The 21,453-nt window shown below is 39.1% G+C and overlaps 1 protein-coding gene across 1 annotated transcript in view; it reads left to right on the top strand.

The window, feature by feature from the left end:
* LOC129480234 (alpha-actinin-4-like) overlaps positions 1-20,099 on the top strand; it is a 176,582-nt gene extending 156,483 nt beyond the window's left edge. Inside the window, exons 3-4 of the mRNA XM_063637956.1 lie at positions 15,263-15,301; positions 17,679-20,099. Of these exons, the coding sequence (XP_063494026.1) occupies positions 18,164-19,261 (1,098 nt within the window). The 5' untranslated portion in view covers positions 15,263-15,301; positions 17,679-18,163 and the 3' untranslated portion in view covers positions 19,262-20,099. The remainder of the gene's footprint in view (positions 1-15,262; positions 15,302-17,678) is intronic.
* The last annotated feature ends 1,354 nt before the right edge of the window (positions 20,100-21,453 follow it).

Raw genomic sequence — 21,453 nt, 5'->3', positions numbered from 1 at the left:
TAAAGGGTATTCAAATAGAAAGAGAGAAAGTAAAACTATCTTTGTTTGAAGATGACAGGATCCTGTATCTAGAAAACCCTATTGTCTCAGCCGAAAAGCTTTTTAAACTGATAAGCAACTTCAGGAAATTCTCAGGATATAAAACCAATGTCAAAAACTGCTAGCATTCTGATACACCAATGACAGGCAAGCCAAGAGCCAAATCACAAATTAACTTTTATTCATGATTGCCACAAAAAGAATAAAATCCTAGGAATATAGTTAACAAGGGAAGTGAAGGACCTCTTCAAGAAGAACTATAAAACACTGCCTAAAAAAATCAGAGAGTACACAAACAAATAGAAAAACATTCCATGCTCACAGATTGGAAGAGTCTATATCATGAAAATGGGCACACTGCCCAAAGCAATTTATAGATTCAATACTATTCCCATTGAAGTACCATTGACATTCTTCAAGGAATTAGAAAAAAACTATCTGAAAACTCAAATAGAACCAGAAAAGAGCCCAAATAGCCAAGACAATCCTAAGCAAAAAGAACAAAGATGGAGGCATCTTGCTACCTAACTTCAAACTATACTACAAGGCTACAGTCACCAAAACAGCATGGTACTGGTGCAAGAACAGACACATAGACTAATGGAACAACACAGAGAACCCAGAAATAAGACTACACACCTACAACCATCTATTCTTCAACAAACCTGACAAAAATAAATAATGGGGAAAGAATTCCCTATTTAATAAATGGTGCTGAGAAAACTGGCTAGCCATATGCAGACAACAGAAACCAGACCCCTTACACATGCCTTATACAAAAACTAACTCAAGATGGATTAAAGACTTAAATATAAAACCCCAAAACATAAAAACCCTAGAAGAAAATCAAGGAAATATCATTCAGGACATAGGCATGGGCAAAGATTTTATGACAAAGACACCAAAAGCAACTGCAACAAAAGCAGAAAATTGACAAATAGTATCTAATTAAACTAAGGAGCTTCTGTACAGCAAAAAAAAATACTATCATCAGAGTGAACAGACAACCTAGAGAATGTAAGAAAATTGTTGCAATATATCCATCTGGCACAGGTCTAATATCCAGTATCTACAAGGAATTTAAACAAATTTACAAGAAAAAAACAGACAGCCCCTTTGAAAAGTGGGCAAAGAACATCAACAGACACTTCTCAAAAACAAAAAAAAGACACACATGTAGCCAACAAACATTCAAAAAAAGCTCAACATCACTGATCACTAGAGAAATGCAAGTCAAAACCACAATGAGACACCATCTCATACCAGCTATTATTAAGAAATGAAAGAACAACAGATGTTGGTGAGGTTGCAGAGAAAAATGAACGTTTTTATGCTGTTGGTGGGAATGTAAATTAGTTCAACGATTGTGGAAGACAGTGTGGCAGTTCCTCAAAGACAAAGAGGCAGAAATACCATTTGACACAGCAATCCATTACTGGATATATATCCAATGTAATATAAATTACTCTATTATGAAGATACACAGACACATATGTTCATTGCAGCACTATTCACAATAGCAAAGATATGGAATCAACCTGAATGCCCATTAATGATAGATTTCATAAAGAAAATGTGGTACATATACACCATTGAATACTATGCAGCCATAAATAGAAAGGAGATCACGTCCTTTGCAGGGACATAGATGGAACTGGAAGCTGTTATTGTCAGCAAACTAATGCAAAAACAGAAAATCAAACATTGCATATTCTCACTTATAAGTGGGAGCTGAATGATAAGAAACATGAACACATGGCCGGGGAACAACGCACACTGGGGCCTTTTGGAGAGTGGGGGATGAGAAGAGGGAGAGCATCAGGAAGAATAGCTATGGATGCTGGGCTTAATACTTAGGTGATAAGATGATCTATGCAGCAAACCACCATGGGACATGTTTATCTGTGTAAAAATTCTGCACATTATGCGTACGTTCCCCCAAACTTAAAATAAATGTTGGAAATAAAAAAAAACAAGATATAATAAAATAAGATAAAATAAAATAAAAAATAATGTTGTGAAAATGTTCTCATGGGAACAAAGTTTATTCAGGCTGAGAGGTTTGAGCATTCTTTGTGAAAATAATGAGGATAGATCAAAGTTGTATAAGACATGGTCCTAAAAGTAAGAATATGAGTTGGATGAGGGAGGACACTGTGAAAGTGTAGGTCAGCTGGATATTGACTTGGATGGAATAGATAAAGAATGGTTTTTACCAATGAAAACCATCAGATAGCATGGAAATGGAAAAGAACAAGCTAATGGTGAAAGATAAGTGGCACATTTGCAAATGATTTCATAAAATTTGAGTGAAAAATTATACATCAATATTCCTGCCACCAAATGTCTCTATATCTGCCTACAGCAACAGAGAGTAAAATGAAATCTAACAGGCATCATCCATAGTTGTGTGAGGGGACTGACTTTTAGACTAAAATGGTAAAACCACGTAACATATACATTTTAATTTGGCAGCTATTTTCATGTTAGTGTAATAATTATTTTAGTCTCCTCAATCTTTACTCTTCACTCATTTATTAAAATCATAAACTTTATTTGGTCTTTTGCTACCTACTTGCCAATGACAGAGAAATAAAAACTCAAATTCACAATTCCTGATGTCAACATGCTTAAAAGGTAGTGGAGAAGAGATACTATCAGGATCTGCTCTGAGGTGCCCCAAGTGGGATAGGTATGCTCATAGGGCACAAAAATGTGACAGGGTCAAAAAAAGCTTTTCTGAGGTGACACTTACACCAATTAAAAAAATAAAGCAACCACAATAAGGTAGCTTATTTAGTTGGCCAAGAAATGAAGTGTGTACGTGCGTGTTTGTGTGTGGGTGTGGGTGTGTGAGATGACTACTACTATAGTAGCCCACCCCCTTACCTTCAGGGGATACATTCCAAGAACCCAGTGGATACGTGAAACCACAGATATTCTTGAACCTTATATACACCATGTTTTTTCGTATACATACACACTTACGATAAAGTTTAACTTACAACTTTGTCACAATGACTGATTAACAAGAATAACTAACAATAAAATAGAACAATTATAACAATAGACTATAATGAAAGTCAGACAAATATGAACCATGTTTCTCTTGCTCTCTTTCTTTCAAAATATTTTACTATATTGTACCCAACATTTTTTGGACAGTAGTTGGCCTCCAATAACCGAAGCTGCAGAAAGCAAAGTCATAGGTAAGTCGGGACTCCTATATTTCAGATAGAGAAAATAGCATTGAAGAATTATATGCACTCCCCAATAATAGTGCTTTCCAGAGAAGGATGAAGAGTTTAGTGAAGATAAGGAAGCATCCGAGGGACTGGCAGAAGACAAGACTACAGGAGTTGGAGTTGGTGTCACTTGATGAAGCACCTTTTGCTACATGTGAAAGGTTTACACATATGGGGTGTCACTGAAAAATTGTAGGCAGAAAAATAGCTATATGAGATTCATGGTTTGGGAAAATTCTCCCTATTATCTGGGGAGTGGGTTTTAGAAAATAAAGAACACAGATGAAATTCATAAAGTTGTTCCAGTGATTCAGCTATAAATTGATGAAGCTTGACCTAGGGTAATATGAGAGAGAAAGGAGAGAAAGAAATAGACACGAGACATTGATTATGTAGAATTTTAGCTCTGCATGTCTGTTTGAATGTAGGAGAGTAATGAAAGCATGACCTTGAGGAGTGATATGGATGGGATGGGTGGTTTTACTTTCTGAAACATGGAAAACAGGAAGAAAAACAGCTATGATTTGACCTTTAGATGTAGCGCTCAGGGAAGATGTCTTGTTTGGAATCTATTTATTTTCTCAAAGTATTACTTGAACATCTATGATGAGGTTTACATAAAAAGCAGAAAAAAATCTGTAAAAAATCTAATATTTGCTTATTCATTGCTCTGGTATTTCTTTATTATTTTAATGATTTCACAGAAATTCTTGCCATTACTAACAATTTAATTTGCACTTACTTCTAGTGACATGAGGTATAATTTTTCTCATGGAAAAAAGGAATTACTGAAAACTGGAATAATAAAGAGCTTCTAGGTGGCCCTTAGAATCACTTATCTCATGTTAGTGTTTACTATTTTCTTATGAATACCTCCTATATTATTTTCTGTCTGATGGTCTTTTGTCAGGACAGATGTGACTGAAGCAAATACAAAGCCGTGGGCTCTCTTTTTTCCATATTATTCCTCAATATTATGTCAGCCAAGCAAGCCTTAATTCTATCATTCTTTGTTCACCTATTCTGACTACATTTAACAAATCAATCATTGTAATTTTCAAAAATCATTTATGTTCATTAAATACAATCAATTGATTTGAAACTTTGGCTCTGCTGATTTTATTTTTCATATCTGTAAACCAGGCACAAATATTATTTTTTCCCTTCTATATCAATTGGTCCTAAGAAATTCCTTGTAAGGTCATAAGTGTGAATTGAGGGGAAAGTGGCAATGTAGAAGAAATTGTTGTAAAGGTCTAAGTAACTAGTCCATTAAACTAACTTGTGCCTTTTGGTCCTGCTCAAAGGTGATGTATTATAAAGCATTTCCACTTAACGATATGTGTAAGCCCCCATGTATGGCTTAGTAGAGTCCATTACATCTATGACATCTGGTCATCTGGTCATTTGGTATTTATAATTAGGCTTTCAATTTCCACCACAGCTTAAAAGAAAACCAGCAGTTGTTGCTTATAAGAATTGTCTGAAAAGAAGGTGTTTTTTCTCAAACCTTAGACAGCTGAATTATGGTACTAATATCGGGATATTTCAAAGCCACCAAAGAACATTTCTCTCTTCTACAGAAAATCTGAGTAAAACTGAATGTTTGATTGTAATGTTGAAGGTGAGATATGCCTTATGGAACTCTGGAATTGCTGCAGAGCCTTTGTTGCTGTGGTCTCCATTCACAATTGCAAGTGCCATGGCTTACTTTGTAAATAGGTCAGAGTCATACACTCAAATGTCTTATGTTTTTTCCTTAAATATCCAACTGTTTTTACCAAGATTGTGTAACAGCTTGTCTTTCACCTTGGGAAAAGCAGTACATCATTCTCTATATATTGCTGGATCCCCAGAAACTTCATTGAGGTAGCAGGTCCCTGAATTTCCTGGCATTTATCTTCTTTCTAGTCTATATGAGTCTTAACAAAGAATCTAAAATACATGCTAGTTTTTGCTCATCACGTCCAATCACCTTAATGCCAGCAGCATTAAAGACAAGAGTAACATTCTGTGGAATGCTAGTGTGATCTTCTGTGTAATGTCTGTCTTGATGGTAGGTATTTTGTAGTCTGTATTAGTTCATTTGCATGCTGCTGATAAAGACATACCCAAGACTGGGCAATTTACAGAAGAAAAAGGTTTAATGGACTTAAAGTTTCATGTGGCTGGAGAGGCCTCACAATCATGGTAGAATGCAAGAAGGAGCAAGTCATGTCTTACATGGATGGCAGCAGGCAAAGAGAGAGCTTGTGCAGGGAAACTCCCATTGTAATACCATCAGATCTCATGAGACTTATTTGCTATCATGAGAATAGCATGGGAAAGACCTGCCTCCATGATTCAATTACCTCCCACCAGGTCCCTCCCATAATATGTGAGAATTACGATGAGATTTAGGTGGGGACACAGCCAAATCATATAATTCTGCCTCTGGCCCCTCCTAAATCTCATGTCCTCACATTTCAAAACTAATCATGCCTTCCCAACAGTTCCTCAAAGTCTTAACTTGTTTCAGCATTAACTCAAAAGTCCACAGTCCAACATCTCATCTGAGACAAAGCAAGTCCCTTTTGCCTACAAGCCTGTAAAATCAAAGCAGATTGATTGATTTATCCAATGCTTGTACTCCACATTAATAGATATCTATCATTGTGGGGTACAGGCATTGGGTAAATACAGCCATTCCAAAGGGGGAGAAATTGGCCAAAACAAAGGCGCTACAGTCACATCCAAGTATGAAATCCAGTAGGGCAGTCAACTCTTAAATCTCCAAAATGATCTCTTTTGAATCCTTTTCTCACATCCGGGTTATGCTAATGCAAGAAGTGGGATCCCATGCTCTTGGGCAGCTCCGCCTATGTGGCTTTGCGGTGTATAGCCTCCTTCCCAGCTGCTTTCATGGGCTGGCATGAAGTGTCTGTGGATTTTCTTTCTAACTTATATCACCTTGACAAACAGAGGCTCTCTTGAAACCTTGAGAGATGGATAGATAGATACTTAGAAATACTTAGAGATATTAATAGTATAATAGCTACATATACTATTTATTATATAAGTAATGCCTATAACTTATATAAATGTGGTACCTATTTCTTATATGAAAGCAGTGCCTATTACTTATCTAATATGTTTATTTAATAGACATTTCCTAAATTCCTTTTATGGATTAATTCAACCAATTTTGAGGCTATATCTGTTATACCCAATCTACATATAATGAAACTGAAGCTCTAGAGGTTATGTAATCTGTTCAAATTCACTCAAATAATAAATAATGAAACACAGACACAATACTATGCACAGGCTATCTGAAAAGTGACCCTTCTAGTTCATTGAAGAGCCCCTAGAATGGAGGACAATACATTTAGCCCATAGTGTATTGTGAAGACAAGAAATATGGAAGAGATACACACACACATACACACACACACACCCATATCACTGAGGAAAAAACAAATCACATTTATACAGTTTGCTTGACATAAATAATTGTCCATCATATAAACATATAAAGTTGTGTCATATGAAACCTTTGAACTAAAGTCTGACAGGACAATATCGTTAAGATCTTTTCCCTTACTGAGTAGGCCTTTGTTTTGGAGAATACTCTGGGTATATTTCAAAAGGATTCATTTTCCCCTCATCTTGCCATTAAATACTATGGTATTTTCTTGGCTCTTTATCATGAGAATCTAGTAGGCTTCTTAAAAGTATACCCATTAGAATGTGGAAGACCATTCTCATAAGACTGCAGCCTCAGGAGTTTCCCACTTTCAGGCTAGTCTACACTCAGCTTGCAGAAATTTGTAATAATTACCATTTAGTTATTCCTACCAGTAAATAGCTTATGAGGCATTTCTTCTAGGCATGCAGTTATTGGCTGTGATTCTTTGTATTTGCCTCTTTTCAGATTTTACGGCAGCATTTTACTCTGCAAACTCAATTCTATGATGAATCCAAGAAGATCCCATAATTTTCAATTTGTTCCTTTTTTTATCTTATTAGAAGTGCAGGAATATTGACTTCCAAGTTTTTTAAAGAAGCTGGAGCTGCAGTCTAGAGGAAGAATTTCTTCTTTCCCTAGGAAACTTCCATTTTGCTAATAACTCAGAAGGTACATCTGCTTTCATTAAACCAACAATATCATATTAATCTTATTTATCAAAGAGTTACACAAAGATCATTCTGATTTTAGGGCTCATAGTTTTATGACCTTAAAACATCTAGCAGAGGCAACTATGATTCTGTCCAACCAGTAAACCCAGAAAAAAATATACGCTGACATTTCTAAAGGCATTTTTATTTTTATTGTATCAAAAAAATTAAAACCAGCTTATTTATCAAAGATTGATCTTAGTTATGTGAACTAAAAGACATTTGTGTTCATTACTATGCATTTTAACTTTTTAATTTTTGAGAAACCTCTGGCTATTGCCCAGGCTAGAGTGCAGTGACTGTTTACAGACATAATTACAGTGCACTGCCGCCTTGAGAATTCCTAGGCTCAAGTGATACCCTTGCCTCAACATCCTGAGTAGTGAATAGCTGGGACTACAGGCACACACCACTGCACCTAGTCATTTTACCAATTTTTTTTGTCCTTTCTTTTTGAGATGGAGTCTCGCTCTGTTGCCCAGGCTGGAATGCAATGGCGCGATCTCGGCTCACTGAAAGCACCACCTCCTGGGTTCACGCCATTCTCCTGCCTCAGCCTCCCAAGTAGCTGGGACTACAGGTGCCCTCCACCACGCCTGGCTAATTTTTTTTTTTTGTAATTGTAGTAGAGCGGGGGTTTCACCCTGTTAGCCAGGATGGTTTTGATCTCCTGACCTTGTGATCCACCCGCCTCAGCCTCCCAAAGTGCTGGGATTACAGGCGTAAGCTACTGCGCCCAGCCCATTTTACCAATTTTTATGAGCACTCATTTATCGAAGCCAACATGGATAGAATTCCATAAGCAATTTGTGGTCTACTATGCCAGCTTCTACCATGCAGACACAACATATAACATAATATATGTATATCTGCATAAATACACCTAAACACATTTACATACACAAAACACAGATCTTATGGAGAGGTGACAGTGTGCTGGCCGTCCTCACAGCCCTCGCTTGCTCTTGGCGCCTGCTCTGCTTGGGCTCCCACTTTGGCAGCACTTGAGGAGCCCTTCAGCCCACCGCTGCACTGTGGGAGCCCCTTTCTGGGCTGGCCAAGGCGGGAGCCAGCTCCCTCAGCTTGCAGGGAGGTGTGGAGAGGTGCCAGGAACCGGGGCTGCGAGCGGCGCTTGTGGGCCGTCTGGAGTTCCGGGTGGGCGTGGGCTTGGTGGGCCCGGCAGGCCCGGCACTCAGAGCAGCTGGCCGGCCCTGCCGGCTCCGGGCAATGAGGGGCTTGGCACCTGGGTCAGTGGCTGCGGAGGGTGTACTGGGTCCCCCAGCAGTGCCAGCCCACTGGCGCTGTGCTCGATTTCTCACTGGGCCTTAGCTGCCTTCCCACGGGGCAGGGCTCGGGAACTGCAGCCCGCCATGCCTGAGCCTCCCACCCCCTCCATGGGCTCCTGTGTGGCCCGAGCCTCCCAGACGAGCGCCACTCCCTGCTCCACGGCGCCCAGTCCCATCGACCACCCAAGGGCTGAGGAGTGTGAGCGCATGCACGGGACTGGCAGGCAGCTCTACCTGCAGCCCTGGTGCAGGATCCACTGGGTGAAGCCAGCTGGGCTCCTGAGTCTGGTGGAGATGTGAAGAACCTTTATGTCTAGCTCAGGGATTGTAAATACACCAATCGGCACTCTGTTTCTAGCTCAGGGTTTGTAAACACACCAATCAGCACCCTGTGTCTAGCTCGAGGTTTGTGAGTGCACCAATCGACACTCTGTATCTAGCTGCTCTGGTGGGGCCTTGGAGAACCTTTATGTCTAGCTCAAGGATTGTAAATAGACCAATCAGCACTCTGTATCTAGCTTAAGGTTTGCAGACACACCAATCAGCACCCTGTCAAAACAGACCACTCGGCTCTACCAATCAGCAGGACGCGGGTGGGGCCAGATAAGAGAATAAAAGCAAGCTGCCCAAGCCAGCAGTGGCAACCCGCTTGGGTCCCCTTCCACACTGTGGAAGCTTTGTTCTTTGGCTCTTTGCAGTAAATCTTGCTACTGCTCACTCTTTGGGTCCATACTGCTTTTATGAGCTGTAACACTCACCGCGAAGGTCTACAGCTTCACTCCTGAAACCAGCGAGACCAGGAGCCCACCAGAAGGAAAAAACTCCAAACACATCCGAACATCAGAGGAACAAACTCCGGACACGCTGCCTTAAGAACTGTAACACTCACCGCGAGGGTCTGAGGCTTCATTCTTGAAGTCAGTGAGACCAAGAACCCACCAATTCCGGACACATTATTACTTTGATTTTATAATTTTAGTGATTAGACAAAGAATAATAACATAAGTTTACCAGTTTATAAATAATCTTTGAATCTAAATTATATTTTTGAAAATTAGGACATATTCACATGGCTAACAGGTAATCTTATATAGGCTGTAGAACAATTTTCTGGATAGATGTTTTGTATAGCAGTTTGATTAAAAAAACAAACAATTTTCATTTTTTTCAGTATCAAATAATTTTAGGGTTAAATTTTTAAATGTTTACATTTTAGTTAGAACTGACTGAATTGTATAAGCAAAACAAAATATCCAAGCACCCTTGAATTTCGGCAATAAATCTATCCCTTGTTTGCTGATCTGGTTTCCCTGACTGGTCAACATGGGAAGCATTTTTTTAAAAAATGATTTTTTCTGGCTCTTTCTGGCCCATGTGTCCTAAAAAAAGCATTTTTTATTCTGGAAAGAATATCTTATGTTATTGCTCTGATCTGAAGATTTTGACTTGTTTGTTCTGAGAGCTTAACTGTAAAAAACATTTTTCTGATTCTCTTTTTTAAGATTACCAATCTTTTACTTAACTGTTCTATCACCCTAAGTGACAGCCAGGCAAATCTAACTTTACATTTCCCAAAGGGATCACTCTTATGTGTACAAGGGTAGGTTGGTTGTTGCCATGGAACTGCTATAATATGAAAGCCCTTTTATCTCCTTATCTTGGATGAAATGCCCTAAGGGGGAGGGAAAACATTTCTATGTGCCTTTTGAAATTAGCAACAATAGATCAACTTAATATAAGAAAAATATTAGCATATTTAGGAGAAGCAAGATTTTTTTAAAAAAAGAGACTAGAAGCTTCTATATATTGGTGTTTGTCAAACTCAAAAGTTAGTTCCCCTTTTCAAGATAAAGAGATTCTGCCATGGTGTGTGTGTGTGTGTGTGTGTGTATATATATCCCATGGTGTGTGTATATATATGATGTATTCTAAGAAAGTGAAAGGAGGCAAAAGTGAAAATTTAAAAGGAGTGGATATCTTGGAGAGGGCCAAAGTAGAAAGAAACAGATCATCATCATCATCAAGTTTGGTCTTCAGGTAGAGATAGAGAATGTTAAGAGAAAGATTGCATGGTCATCTTCCTTTTGCAAAACTCTTTTTTCCAGTGACATATTTTTTTGTTTGTTAGTTAGTTTTGTTTTGTTTTACAATATTGGCAGAGAGCAGGGAGTCTTTGGTGATTTATCTGGGAGCTTCAATCTACTACAATTGAAGCTTAAAAATTTTAATAATTTTCTTTTTTTTAGTGTTTTCAAGGGTGGAGGCAAGTTGTTTTGCTAAATTAATTAGATTAGGAGTGGGCAGGTTTTCCATTCTGTGTGAGCTCTTTTAAAAGCTGGGAAAATTTTGACAGAAGGCTATTCACAAACATGGAATTAAAAGCTACTCTAGTGGAATCAACCTTTATAGGTCATCCAGAATTAGCTGGGGAAATTTTAAGAGACTTAAGTTTGGAGCATTTGAGTGACTTATTTAGTGGACATAAATTATCCTTGATGGAATTTGTCCATTTATTTAAAATGTACATGAGAATGGACCATCAATTTTGAATGTATAGTCTGCTAGAATCCCAGAAAGCTTGCCATGCCTTAATATGCAAGTATTTTATTCCATTTCTTATTAATCTTTTGAGAGCAAAGAAAATCTTATAAATCTAATCAGGGAAGGTCAACAGTTTGGACTGATGTTTTAGATGATAGAGACCTAGTGTCTTTTAACTGGCCATCTCATGTTCACTATTTAGAATGTCTTTTTTGCCCTCAGGAAATGTTCAAAAACAGGAAAGGAAAATCCAAATTATTTACAAACATACGTAATCAAATTGTAATGAAAGCAAAATCAGAGTACTCACAAAAATTTGAAGCCAGGCATTCAGATCAAACAAATGTTAAACCAGATACATAAAACCAAAAGTGAATTCACCAGAAAACATATAGTCCTCACAGTCAGAATGTAAGGAACAAGAGTATTCTCTAAAAGAACTGTCTGTATATTAAAAAGAGCTTGTCCAAAAAAAAAAAAAAAAAGACATTGTTAATCCCAAGAAGAATGCAAAGTCTTTTTACATAAGGTAGACTTATTACAAAATCAGATTCTAAATAAAGTGAAAAAGAACTCACTAAAGGGAGGAAGCCTGAGAATCTGAGGGGAGATTCACCCTTACAGAAAAGGTGACTCAGGGAAGAAAAGAACACAAAGGGCTCAGTCCATACGATAGTTAATTCCAGGGCCTGCAGATCCATCTGAGGTGAGCTCCCTTTGGTCACACTTCTGAGATATCAATTTATGTTGACCCCAGTAACGGACATAGGTAGGCTCTCTAAAATAAAATAACATTTATTCAAGAATGGGCACTGAAATTGAAATATACGTGCGTTAATAAATTGCATATTCAGGGAGGTAAAGAAAGACAAAAAGTCTTAAAGGAAAAATTAGGAGAATTACATATTTCTTTTGAGATCACTTTTCTTGATTACAAGGATCAATAAAAAGGGTGGCACAGTCCAAAGTTGGACAGGCAGTTTCTGGGCAGATGTCCTTGCAGAAGTATTTTTTTTACGTGTGTGTGTGTGTGTGTGTAAGGTTGTGATGGTGTTTGTGCAAGGTAGCTGTTTTTGCAGAGTCTTTTGTGATAAGTTGTGTTATCAGGCATTCATGCATGAGAATCCTCCCTATATGGCCTTCCCTGGCCCTGTTTGTCAAAGGTTTTAACACAGATGACTTTATTTTGATTCTGACAACTTTTACATCATTGCTATCTTTGTACAAAATGAAATGCACCTCCTTTCTTACTTTCTCAACTCTTAATTCTGACACTGTACATGAAAAACATACTGCTATTGACTACATATAAAATTATAATATTCTATTGCTATTCATTAGCCATTTTGAAGGCAGTAGAAAAGTGAAAATAAACACTGATTTTGAGAGGGAAAGAGAATATAGTTTAGAAACCATCACTCTACCCAGTAATTATTGTAAGTAATATTTGGGGTGTGTGTTAGATTTATATTGTTCCTATAATAAATTGCCACAAATTTAGTGGTTTAAAACAACACAGGTTTATGATGTTATAGTTCTAGAGGTGGAAAGTCCTAAAGTCAAGGTGTTGGCTATGCCATTCTGCAGGTATAAGGGGGGAGGGTCCATTCCCTTGTAAACACAAGAGTCTGCCCACATTCCTTGCCTCCTCATCCTTTCCTCCATCTTCAACTCCAGCAGGGGGATACATTTACTTCACTCTCACTTCTGCTTTCATGGTTACCTTTTCTTCTCTGACTCTGCTTCCATCATGGCAATGTCTTCTCTCTCTTTCTGACCTTTCTGCCTTCTTCTAACTCTCTAATGTAATCCCTGTTAGAGTACATTAGAATCTGGATAATTCAACATAATCTCCCCATCCCAAGATCTTTAATTTAAGCACATCTGTAAAGCCTCATTTGCCATATAAAATAGCATACTAATAGGCTCTGGAGATCAGAATGTAGACATCTTTGAGAGGCTGTTATTCAGCCTCACCCACAGGGTATTGATATCGCTACCTACATGGACACACGCATAAACACACATTTCAGCATAAATCTGGGGATTTTGACATTTCCTTCTCATTGACCCCAAATACAAATCGTTTCTTTCCTTGACTGGCTGGAATTTCTGTTTAAATTTCTGAGTCAAGGCGTTAGAGGAGTTTCTAGCTTCACTGCAGCGGATCATAAGATAAAGATCTTGAGTTTTCAGTTGTAAGTAAGTCTAAAATTCAGTAACAATGAGCTATGGCTGTGGAAAAATATGTTTAAAGAATTTTAAGCTGCAATAATAAAATTATGTCATCTAGTACAGCCGGGATGATATGCAGACTGTCCAGAAAAACCTATATACTAGCTACATGTACTATACCCATATATATTTATTCCAGCAGCTTCAAATAGCCCTGTTACTAGCTAGACGTAATCAAGAATACAATAAAAGATTTGGCAAAATCGTTTGAAGTTCTTGAGGCTGTTGACAGAGAGAATAAATAATTTATTTAGAAAGTGAGATTAGAAAGACATTTCTTTTCACAATATTTTAAAAATTAGAAGGATTCAAAGGAGGTATCTTGCAAGGAAAAAGGGCTTTTTTTTTTACATTGTTGTAACTTTCAGTATCAAAGTCAAAACTCAAATACTGACTTTCTTATTCTAAGTCTTGTCTTCTGTGCACAACATCACAATGGTCTATAATGGTTTATGTAATATTACTGAGAGAATCAAATATGCAAACGCCCGTAGCAGAACCTGAGGAACAATGCTGTGGCCTGCATAAATGCATGGAATCTGGATCCAGATTACCTCAGTACAAATACCAGTCCTACTAATTATTAGCAGGTTTCTTATTTGTAAAATGCTGTTAATTTTGCCTAATTAACAGGGTTTTTTTTTTACCTATGAGAAATAAAAAAAGTTTATATATTTAAAATATTTTGCAGTGGGTAAGAACTCTTTCAGTATTAATGTAATAATGAAAATTATTCTCTAGCACAAGAGAAGAACTCAGTAATTTTAGTTTCTATTTTCAACATGAAAATGTTACTATGGAAATAAATTAACATATATTCTAACATTACAACAGGATTTCTAGAAATCCAGAGAGTGGAAAAAATAAATTTGAATAAGATATCATCTTGGGTCTTTTTTATAATGTGAAATTTTCCTATTCACTTTTCAAGACAGAGCTCAATAGAAGTCAGTTCTCAAATCAGATATTTTCTTAACTTTTTATATAATCCTCAATTCCAGGTTCATCTAAATTAGGTCTTAAATAAAAGCATTTTCATTTTAATGTTAATAGGGATATTAATGCTAGCATATGTCAAAGGAGGAGAGAAATGGTGGCTATAATTGTGTATTTTGTGTGCCTTCTTATAACAGGTTCCTTTATATTATAGCAAATGAATAGAAATATCTTTTAAAATCTTAATTGGTAGTTGTTTGAATAGTGCCAGAACAAAGAAAGAATTTTACCAAAATGTTCCATTTTGCTCATTATTGTTTGCAGAGGGAATAATGCTATTTTGGTGACTATCAATTCCCCATATTTGCCTTATTCACAGGTACTACAGTACTAGTAATATAACCCAATTAATATATTTGACTCATACCCTCAATCAGGCTAAAGTGCTATAAAAGATATATAATTTGATTAAAGTACAAATATAAATTTCAAATTTGTTTCTAAAATTTTAATCTGTTAAGACATAACATTAAAAAAATGTGGATACATATATTACTCCCATATTATTATCTTCTGCATATTCACATCTTTGAATTGAATACACTATAATGAATCTTGGCTTCATCTAAGCTACTAATGTATTTCTCTCAAAAATACCAGAAAATAATTAGACTGGGTGAATGAAATACATTCATTCATCGTAAGCTAGCACTAAATATGCATTTCAATTTGGTGCTTTGAAATTTATGTATTTTTTACATTGGTTTAAGTATCTGAAGTTAATGTTCTTGTATTTTAAAATGGCTTTTTTTTTTTTGTCAGAAAGATTTCTCTTCACTTTTTCCTTCATGGCTAATCAGGGTAAGTTGGATTAAAATGATCTATTTAAAAGTTTAACACTAATCTTGTATGGCTTAAGGAGGATCTTCAATTGATTAATAGATTTCATGTCAAGATATATTTACTGGCTTTGTGTAATAATAGAAGTGGTAGAAGGAAGGTGAAATTAAAACTTCACTAATACTATCATTATTCAAATGATTTATCTTCCACAAATTCTATCATAACTTACTTCCAATCCCTAAATTATTTAATGTTATGAGTACATAGTGGTGCCAGTAGTGTCAGTTAGATTCCATTTTTTCCAGAGTCATTCTATATTGTGCTTCACCTAGCTCCTTCTTTTAAAAACCAACCTATTGAAATAAATGACCAAACCCATCTTTCCTCTGGCTTCATGTTTGTTTCAGATAATGGGAAGACCCAATGAGAGAACAAAGGAGTCAGTGATTTTTGTAACAAGATTAAGCTTGCTAGATTGAGTTAATACATTTAAAATTCTCATTCACTGGATCATTGACTAGGAAGGTTGATTCTTAGTCCTGAGACAAGGAAGCTATTCAAAGAAGATGCTTTGGGACCTAATATAGGTGGCCAGGGTCACAAATATATCAAAAACAAAAAACGGTGCAACAAAGGGACAAGAGTGGGGTGCTGTTTTGGAGGACAGTGCTGTTAAATTATTAAAGATCATATTAGGCTTCTTCAAAATTTGGTGTGTGACTGATATGTAGATTTTTGGCTTTCCATTGCAAAATTAGTATTGGAATAAATAGCAATCTTATTGCTGTAAATTGAATGTGTCCTCCCCTGACCCACAAATCCATATGTTGGAATTCTAATCAGTGATGTGACTAGATTTGGAGATAGGGCCTTCAAGAAGGAGGCAGTTAAGGCTACATGAGGTCATAAGGTGGGATATGGATAAGATAGAATTATTGTACCTACAAGAAGGGACATCAGAGTGTTATCTCTTTCTCTGTCACATGAAGACAGAGCAAACAGGCAACTGTTTGCAAGCCAGAAAGACAGATTTCATCAGAATTTCCACCGTGCTGGCACCATGATCTTTGATTTCCAGCCTCCAGAACTATTAGAAAATAAATTTCTCTTTAAGCCACCTACTTTATAGGATTTTGTCATGTGAATTATGTATTAGCCTGACTAATACACCTGTATTGTATCAACTGTATTCTATTCCTTAATTTTAAACCACGATTCTCTTCAAATACTATGGTGTCAAAAGAAAATTTGATTGTATATCTAATGCCTTATATATAAATTAATTTTGGCATTTAAAACAATATAAATGAAAGCTTTCTGTAAAAGAAGTTGATTCTCACAGGTTTTGCTTGATTTTTTGATGACGCTGTGGAGAGACAAGCTCTTGGAGCTATCTACTCTGCCATTTTCACTAATGTCTTTGTTCTTTTTTAGATGCCCTAGTTTTTCTTCAATTACTCTTGAAAGGAAAATATTTGGAATCAGAAGCAACACAAGTTAACATGTTTTTCACAACCATAAATGTAGTTTACATTTTTAGAATCTATATTTATTGAAATAGTGCCAGTAGCCCATTATTTTGACATTGTATTAGGAACCATACCAGTATTAAGAGAATCAGGAAACAAATGAGAAACTACGTTGCTCATAGCACTTTGATTGTGAGAAAGCTAATCGCTTTGTGAGTTCTGCTATGAATGAGATAACAGAGCAATAACCTGTGGTAAGCATAAACATAAAGGAAATTAACCTTGATAGGCCAATAACAGATAGACCATTGAAAAGGTATTCCTCTGATTAATCTACTATGGTTTTCTTAAAGGAAGCATTTATAATTAAATAAATGGATTTTTCGTTTTCTCTGTAAATTATCATTGCTTTTCTTTCTTTTTCTTTTTTTTTGAGACGGAGTCTTGCTCTGTCACCCAGGCTGGAGTGCAGTGGCGCAGTCTTGGCTCACTGCAAGCCCCGCCTCCCGGGTTCACGCCATTCTCCTGCCTCAGCCTCTCCGAGTAGCTGGGACTACAGGCGCCCGCCACCACACCTGGCTAATTTTTTGTATTTTTAGCAGAGACGGGGTTTCACCGTGGTCTCGATCTCCTGACCTCGTGATCCGCCCGCCTCGGCCTCCCAAAGTGCTGGGATTACAAGCGTGAGCCACTGTGCCCGGCCATCATTGCTTTTCAAGCAATTCCCCTTTAAGGGTACTTTATATGAGTTTCCTTTTAATGTGGTATTGACATTTTGCTGTGATTATCTTGTCCTATTATTTTCCAATTCCCATTATTAAGACCTTGATGATTATAATGAGGATGATGATTAATTTTTTTATCAAAGCATTAGAGTAAAAAAACTATCACTTCATTTTTGTCCCAAATTCTAAAATTGTCTGTAGTCTTCTTAGAAATTTCCTGAAAAAGGCAACTGTCTAATCTTATCTGGTGGATGCTTCTCTGAGGGACTTGATTTCCTGGGAATACGACCAGCCCCCAGCGACCCCTTGTCCCCACTCCAGCTGTCCCTTGGCCTGGGTCCCAGGGAAGGAAGCCATGCTGGAGCACCAGGACTATGAGACTGCCATGCTGTCGGACACCAAAGCCCTCATTCGCAAGCACTAGGCCTTCGAGAGTGACCTGGCTGCACACCAGGACCGCCTGGAGCAGATCGCAGCCATTGCCCAGGAGCTCAACGAGCTGGATTACTACGACCTCCACAATGTCAACACCCGGTGCCAGAAGATCTGGGACCAGTGGGACGCCCTTGGCTCTCTGACCAACAGTCGCAGGGAAGCCCTGGAGAAAACAGAGAAGCAGCTGGAGGCCATCGACCAGCTAGCTGCACCTGGAGTATGCCAAGTGCGTGGCCCCCTTCAACAACTGGATGGAGAGCGCCATGGAGGACCTCCAGGACATGTTCATCGTCCACACCATCAAGGAGATTGAGGGCCTGATCTCAGCCCACGACCAGTTCAAGTCCACCCTGCCGGACGCCCACAGGGAGCACGAGGCCATCCTGGCCATCCACAAGGAGGCCCAGAGGATCGCTGAGCGCAACCACATCAAGCTGTCGGGCAGCAACCCCTACACCACCGTCACCCCACAGATCATCAACTCCAAGTGGGAGAAGTTGCGGCAGCTGGTGCCAAAACGGGACCACGCCCTCCTGGAGGAGCAGAGCAAGCAGCAGTCCAACGAGCACCTGCGCCGCCAGTTTGCCAGCCGGGCCAACGTCGTGGGGCCCTGGATCCAGACCAAGATGGAGGAGATTGGGCCCATCTCCACTGAGATGAACAGGACCCTGGAGGACCAGCTGAGCCACCTGAAGCAGTGTGAACGCAGCATCGTGGACTATAAGCCCAACCTGGACCTGCTGGATCAGCAGCACCAGCTCATCCAGGAGGCCCTCATCTTCAACAACAAGCACACCATGGAGCACATCTGCGTGGGCGGGGAGCAGCTGCTCACCACCATTGCCCCAACCGTCAACGAGGAAGAGAACCATATCCTTACCTGCGACGCCAAGGGCATCAGCCAGGAGCAGACGCAGGAGTTCTGGGCGTCCTTCAACCACTTCGACAAGGATCATGGTGGGGCGCTGGGGCCTGAGGGTTTCAAGGCCTGCCTCATCAGCTTGGGCTATTACGTGGAGAATGACCGGCAGGGTGAGGCCGAGTTCAACTGCATCATGAGGCTGGTCGACCCCGACCGCAGCGGCCTTGTGACCTTCCAAGCCTTCGTTGACTTCATGTCGTGGGAGACCACCGACACGGACACGGCCGACCAGGTCATCGCCTCCTTCAAGGTCCTGGCAGGGGACAAGAACTTCATCATAGCTGAGGAGCTGCAGAGAGAGCTGCCCCCCAACCAGGCCGAGTACTGTATCGCCTGCATGGTGCCCTACCAGGGCCCTGAGGCCGTGCCGGGCGCCCTCGACTACAAGTCCTCCTCCACGGCCCTGTATGGCGAGAGCAACCTGTGAGGCCCCAGAGAGACCCGGACCCAACACCCCCTACGGCCTCCAGGAGGGGCCGGGGCAGCCCCACAGTCCCGTTCCTCCACTCCGTATCTATGCAAAGCACTCTCTGCAGTTCTCCGGGGTGGCTGGGTGGGCAGGGAGGGGCTGGGGCAGGCTCTCTCCTCTCTCTTTTTTGTGGGTTGGCCAGGAGGTTCCCCCGACCAGGTTGGGGCTGGGGAGACTTGGGGCCAGCGCTTCTGGTCTGGTAAATATGTATGATGTGTTGTGCTTTTTTAACCATACTGGAGGGGCCAGTGGATTCCCACAGCACAACCGGTCCCTTCCATGCCCTGGGGATGCCTCAGCACACCCAGGTCTCTTCCTTTGCCCCGAGGTCCCTTCAAGGCCTCCACCATCCAGGCCAAAGCCACATGTGCCTTGTCCAGGAACCGCCTGGGCCATGCGATGGGCCAGCAGAGGGCGCCACCGCCACCCGACGGCTGAGGACCCACCCAGCCCCTCTCCCCTCCCTGCTCCAGGCTCACTTGTCATTGCCAGAAGATGGGGGCCCCAACCAGCACTCGGCTTTCGCAGCAAAGGAGTTGAGTTGGCAGACAGGGCCCCCCTGAAGCCCACCCCATCCCACCAGCCCCGGCCTTGCTTTGTCTGGTCTCACGTGTCGCAGATTTTCTAAGAACCCTCTCCCCCCCAAAAAGGAAAAAAAAACACAAAACAACAAAAGCCAAAACAAAAATCACAAAAAACACAAAAAAACTATAAAAAAGAATTAAAAACATTCAGAGAATTACTAAAAAAACATAATAAAATAAAATAAATAAATAAAGTTGTTTCTTACGTCAAATCTGCATTGTTAAAAATTGTATAATTTTACTGTGGATCACTGGAGAGATCAATAGCTAGTTGATATTATCTTTTAATGACGAGTAGAACACTTTAGACAGCCATTTAATAGTGACAGGAGAAGCAAAATATGAATAAAATGTATGTTGAAAATTCATTGATATTTTTCATGTCAACATTGAAATCACTTCAGAAAGGTTTTTATGTTTTTTGGAGTGATATTCTCAAAACTCAGTAACCTATTACAACATTGTTACTAGGAAATTATGTACAATTTACTATATTGAGTTTATTATAGGATATAGCTCTCTAGTAGTTTTAAGATTAGCATTTCAGTGCACTCATCAGTCACTCTTTAATATAGTAATCACTTCCTTACACAAAAGAAACCTGGGAAACAAATCATACAGAGTATTAGAGATTTTTACAGTTTTATCCTATAATTTTAATGTCTTACTTACAATGAAATATGTAGAGTTTTTAGAAATATTTGAAACCAGTTTTATTAATGAAATTAATAAACATTAAATTATCATTTGCTAAGTTCTAAAGATAATTATAAAGTAGAATTAACTCATTTAATTCTCATGAAATAAGTATGTCATGTGTTCTTATTTTATATTTAAAGGAACTGAGAAGGGAGAGTGTAAGTAATTTTCCCAAGGTTTTTCTCCCTGCAAATAAATACTGATAAAGTTGAAGATCTGAGGCATGAACCCACATAGACTGGCTTAACCACTACGCAACGTTGCTTTTCCAGGATGCATATATAGTTGTATATTTAAGGAGATATATATATATCTATCTTAAGTTGGCCGGGCATGGTGGATCACACCTGTAAGCCCAGCACTTTGGAAGGCCAAGGTGGGTGGATCAGGAGTTCAAGACAAGCCTGGCCAACATGGTGAAACCTCATCTCTACTAAAAATACAAAAATTAGGTGGTCATAGTGCTGCACGCCTGTAGTCCCACCTATTCAGGAGGCTGAAGCAGGAGAATCTCTTGAACCCGGGAGGTGGAGGTTGCAGTGAGCTGAGATCACGCCACTGCACTCCAGCCTAGGTGACAAAGCAAGGCTCTGTCTCAAAAAAAAAAAAAAAAAAAAAGAAAGTCTTTACCTAGCCACAGGCATACATTGTATCTACTAACTGTATATTTCTCCCTATGTCCTGGATAGCACAATAATTCATCTCTATTCTAAGCTTAGTATCTGGGAACCACGTTAAATGCCACTTTCTTTTCAACCCAGATCTACTGGGTCTCCAAATTGTCTATTCTACTTACTATGTTTTTATATCTCCCCACTTCCAGTTTTGGCCAATCTATTACTTTTGCTTTGATTTAGGCCTTTATTA

Source organism: Symphalangus syndactylus, chromosome 4 (assembly GCF_028878055.3).
Source record: "Symphalangus syndactylus isolate Jambi chromosome 4, NHGRI_mSymSyn1-v2.1_pri, whole genome shotgun sequence".
NCBI lineage: Eukaryota > Metazoa > Chordata > Mammalia > Primates > Hylobatidae > Symphalangus > Symphalangus syndactylus.
Note: the sequence above shows the minus strand (reverse complement) of the source record. Positions and strands in the feature narration are given on the sequence as shown.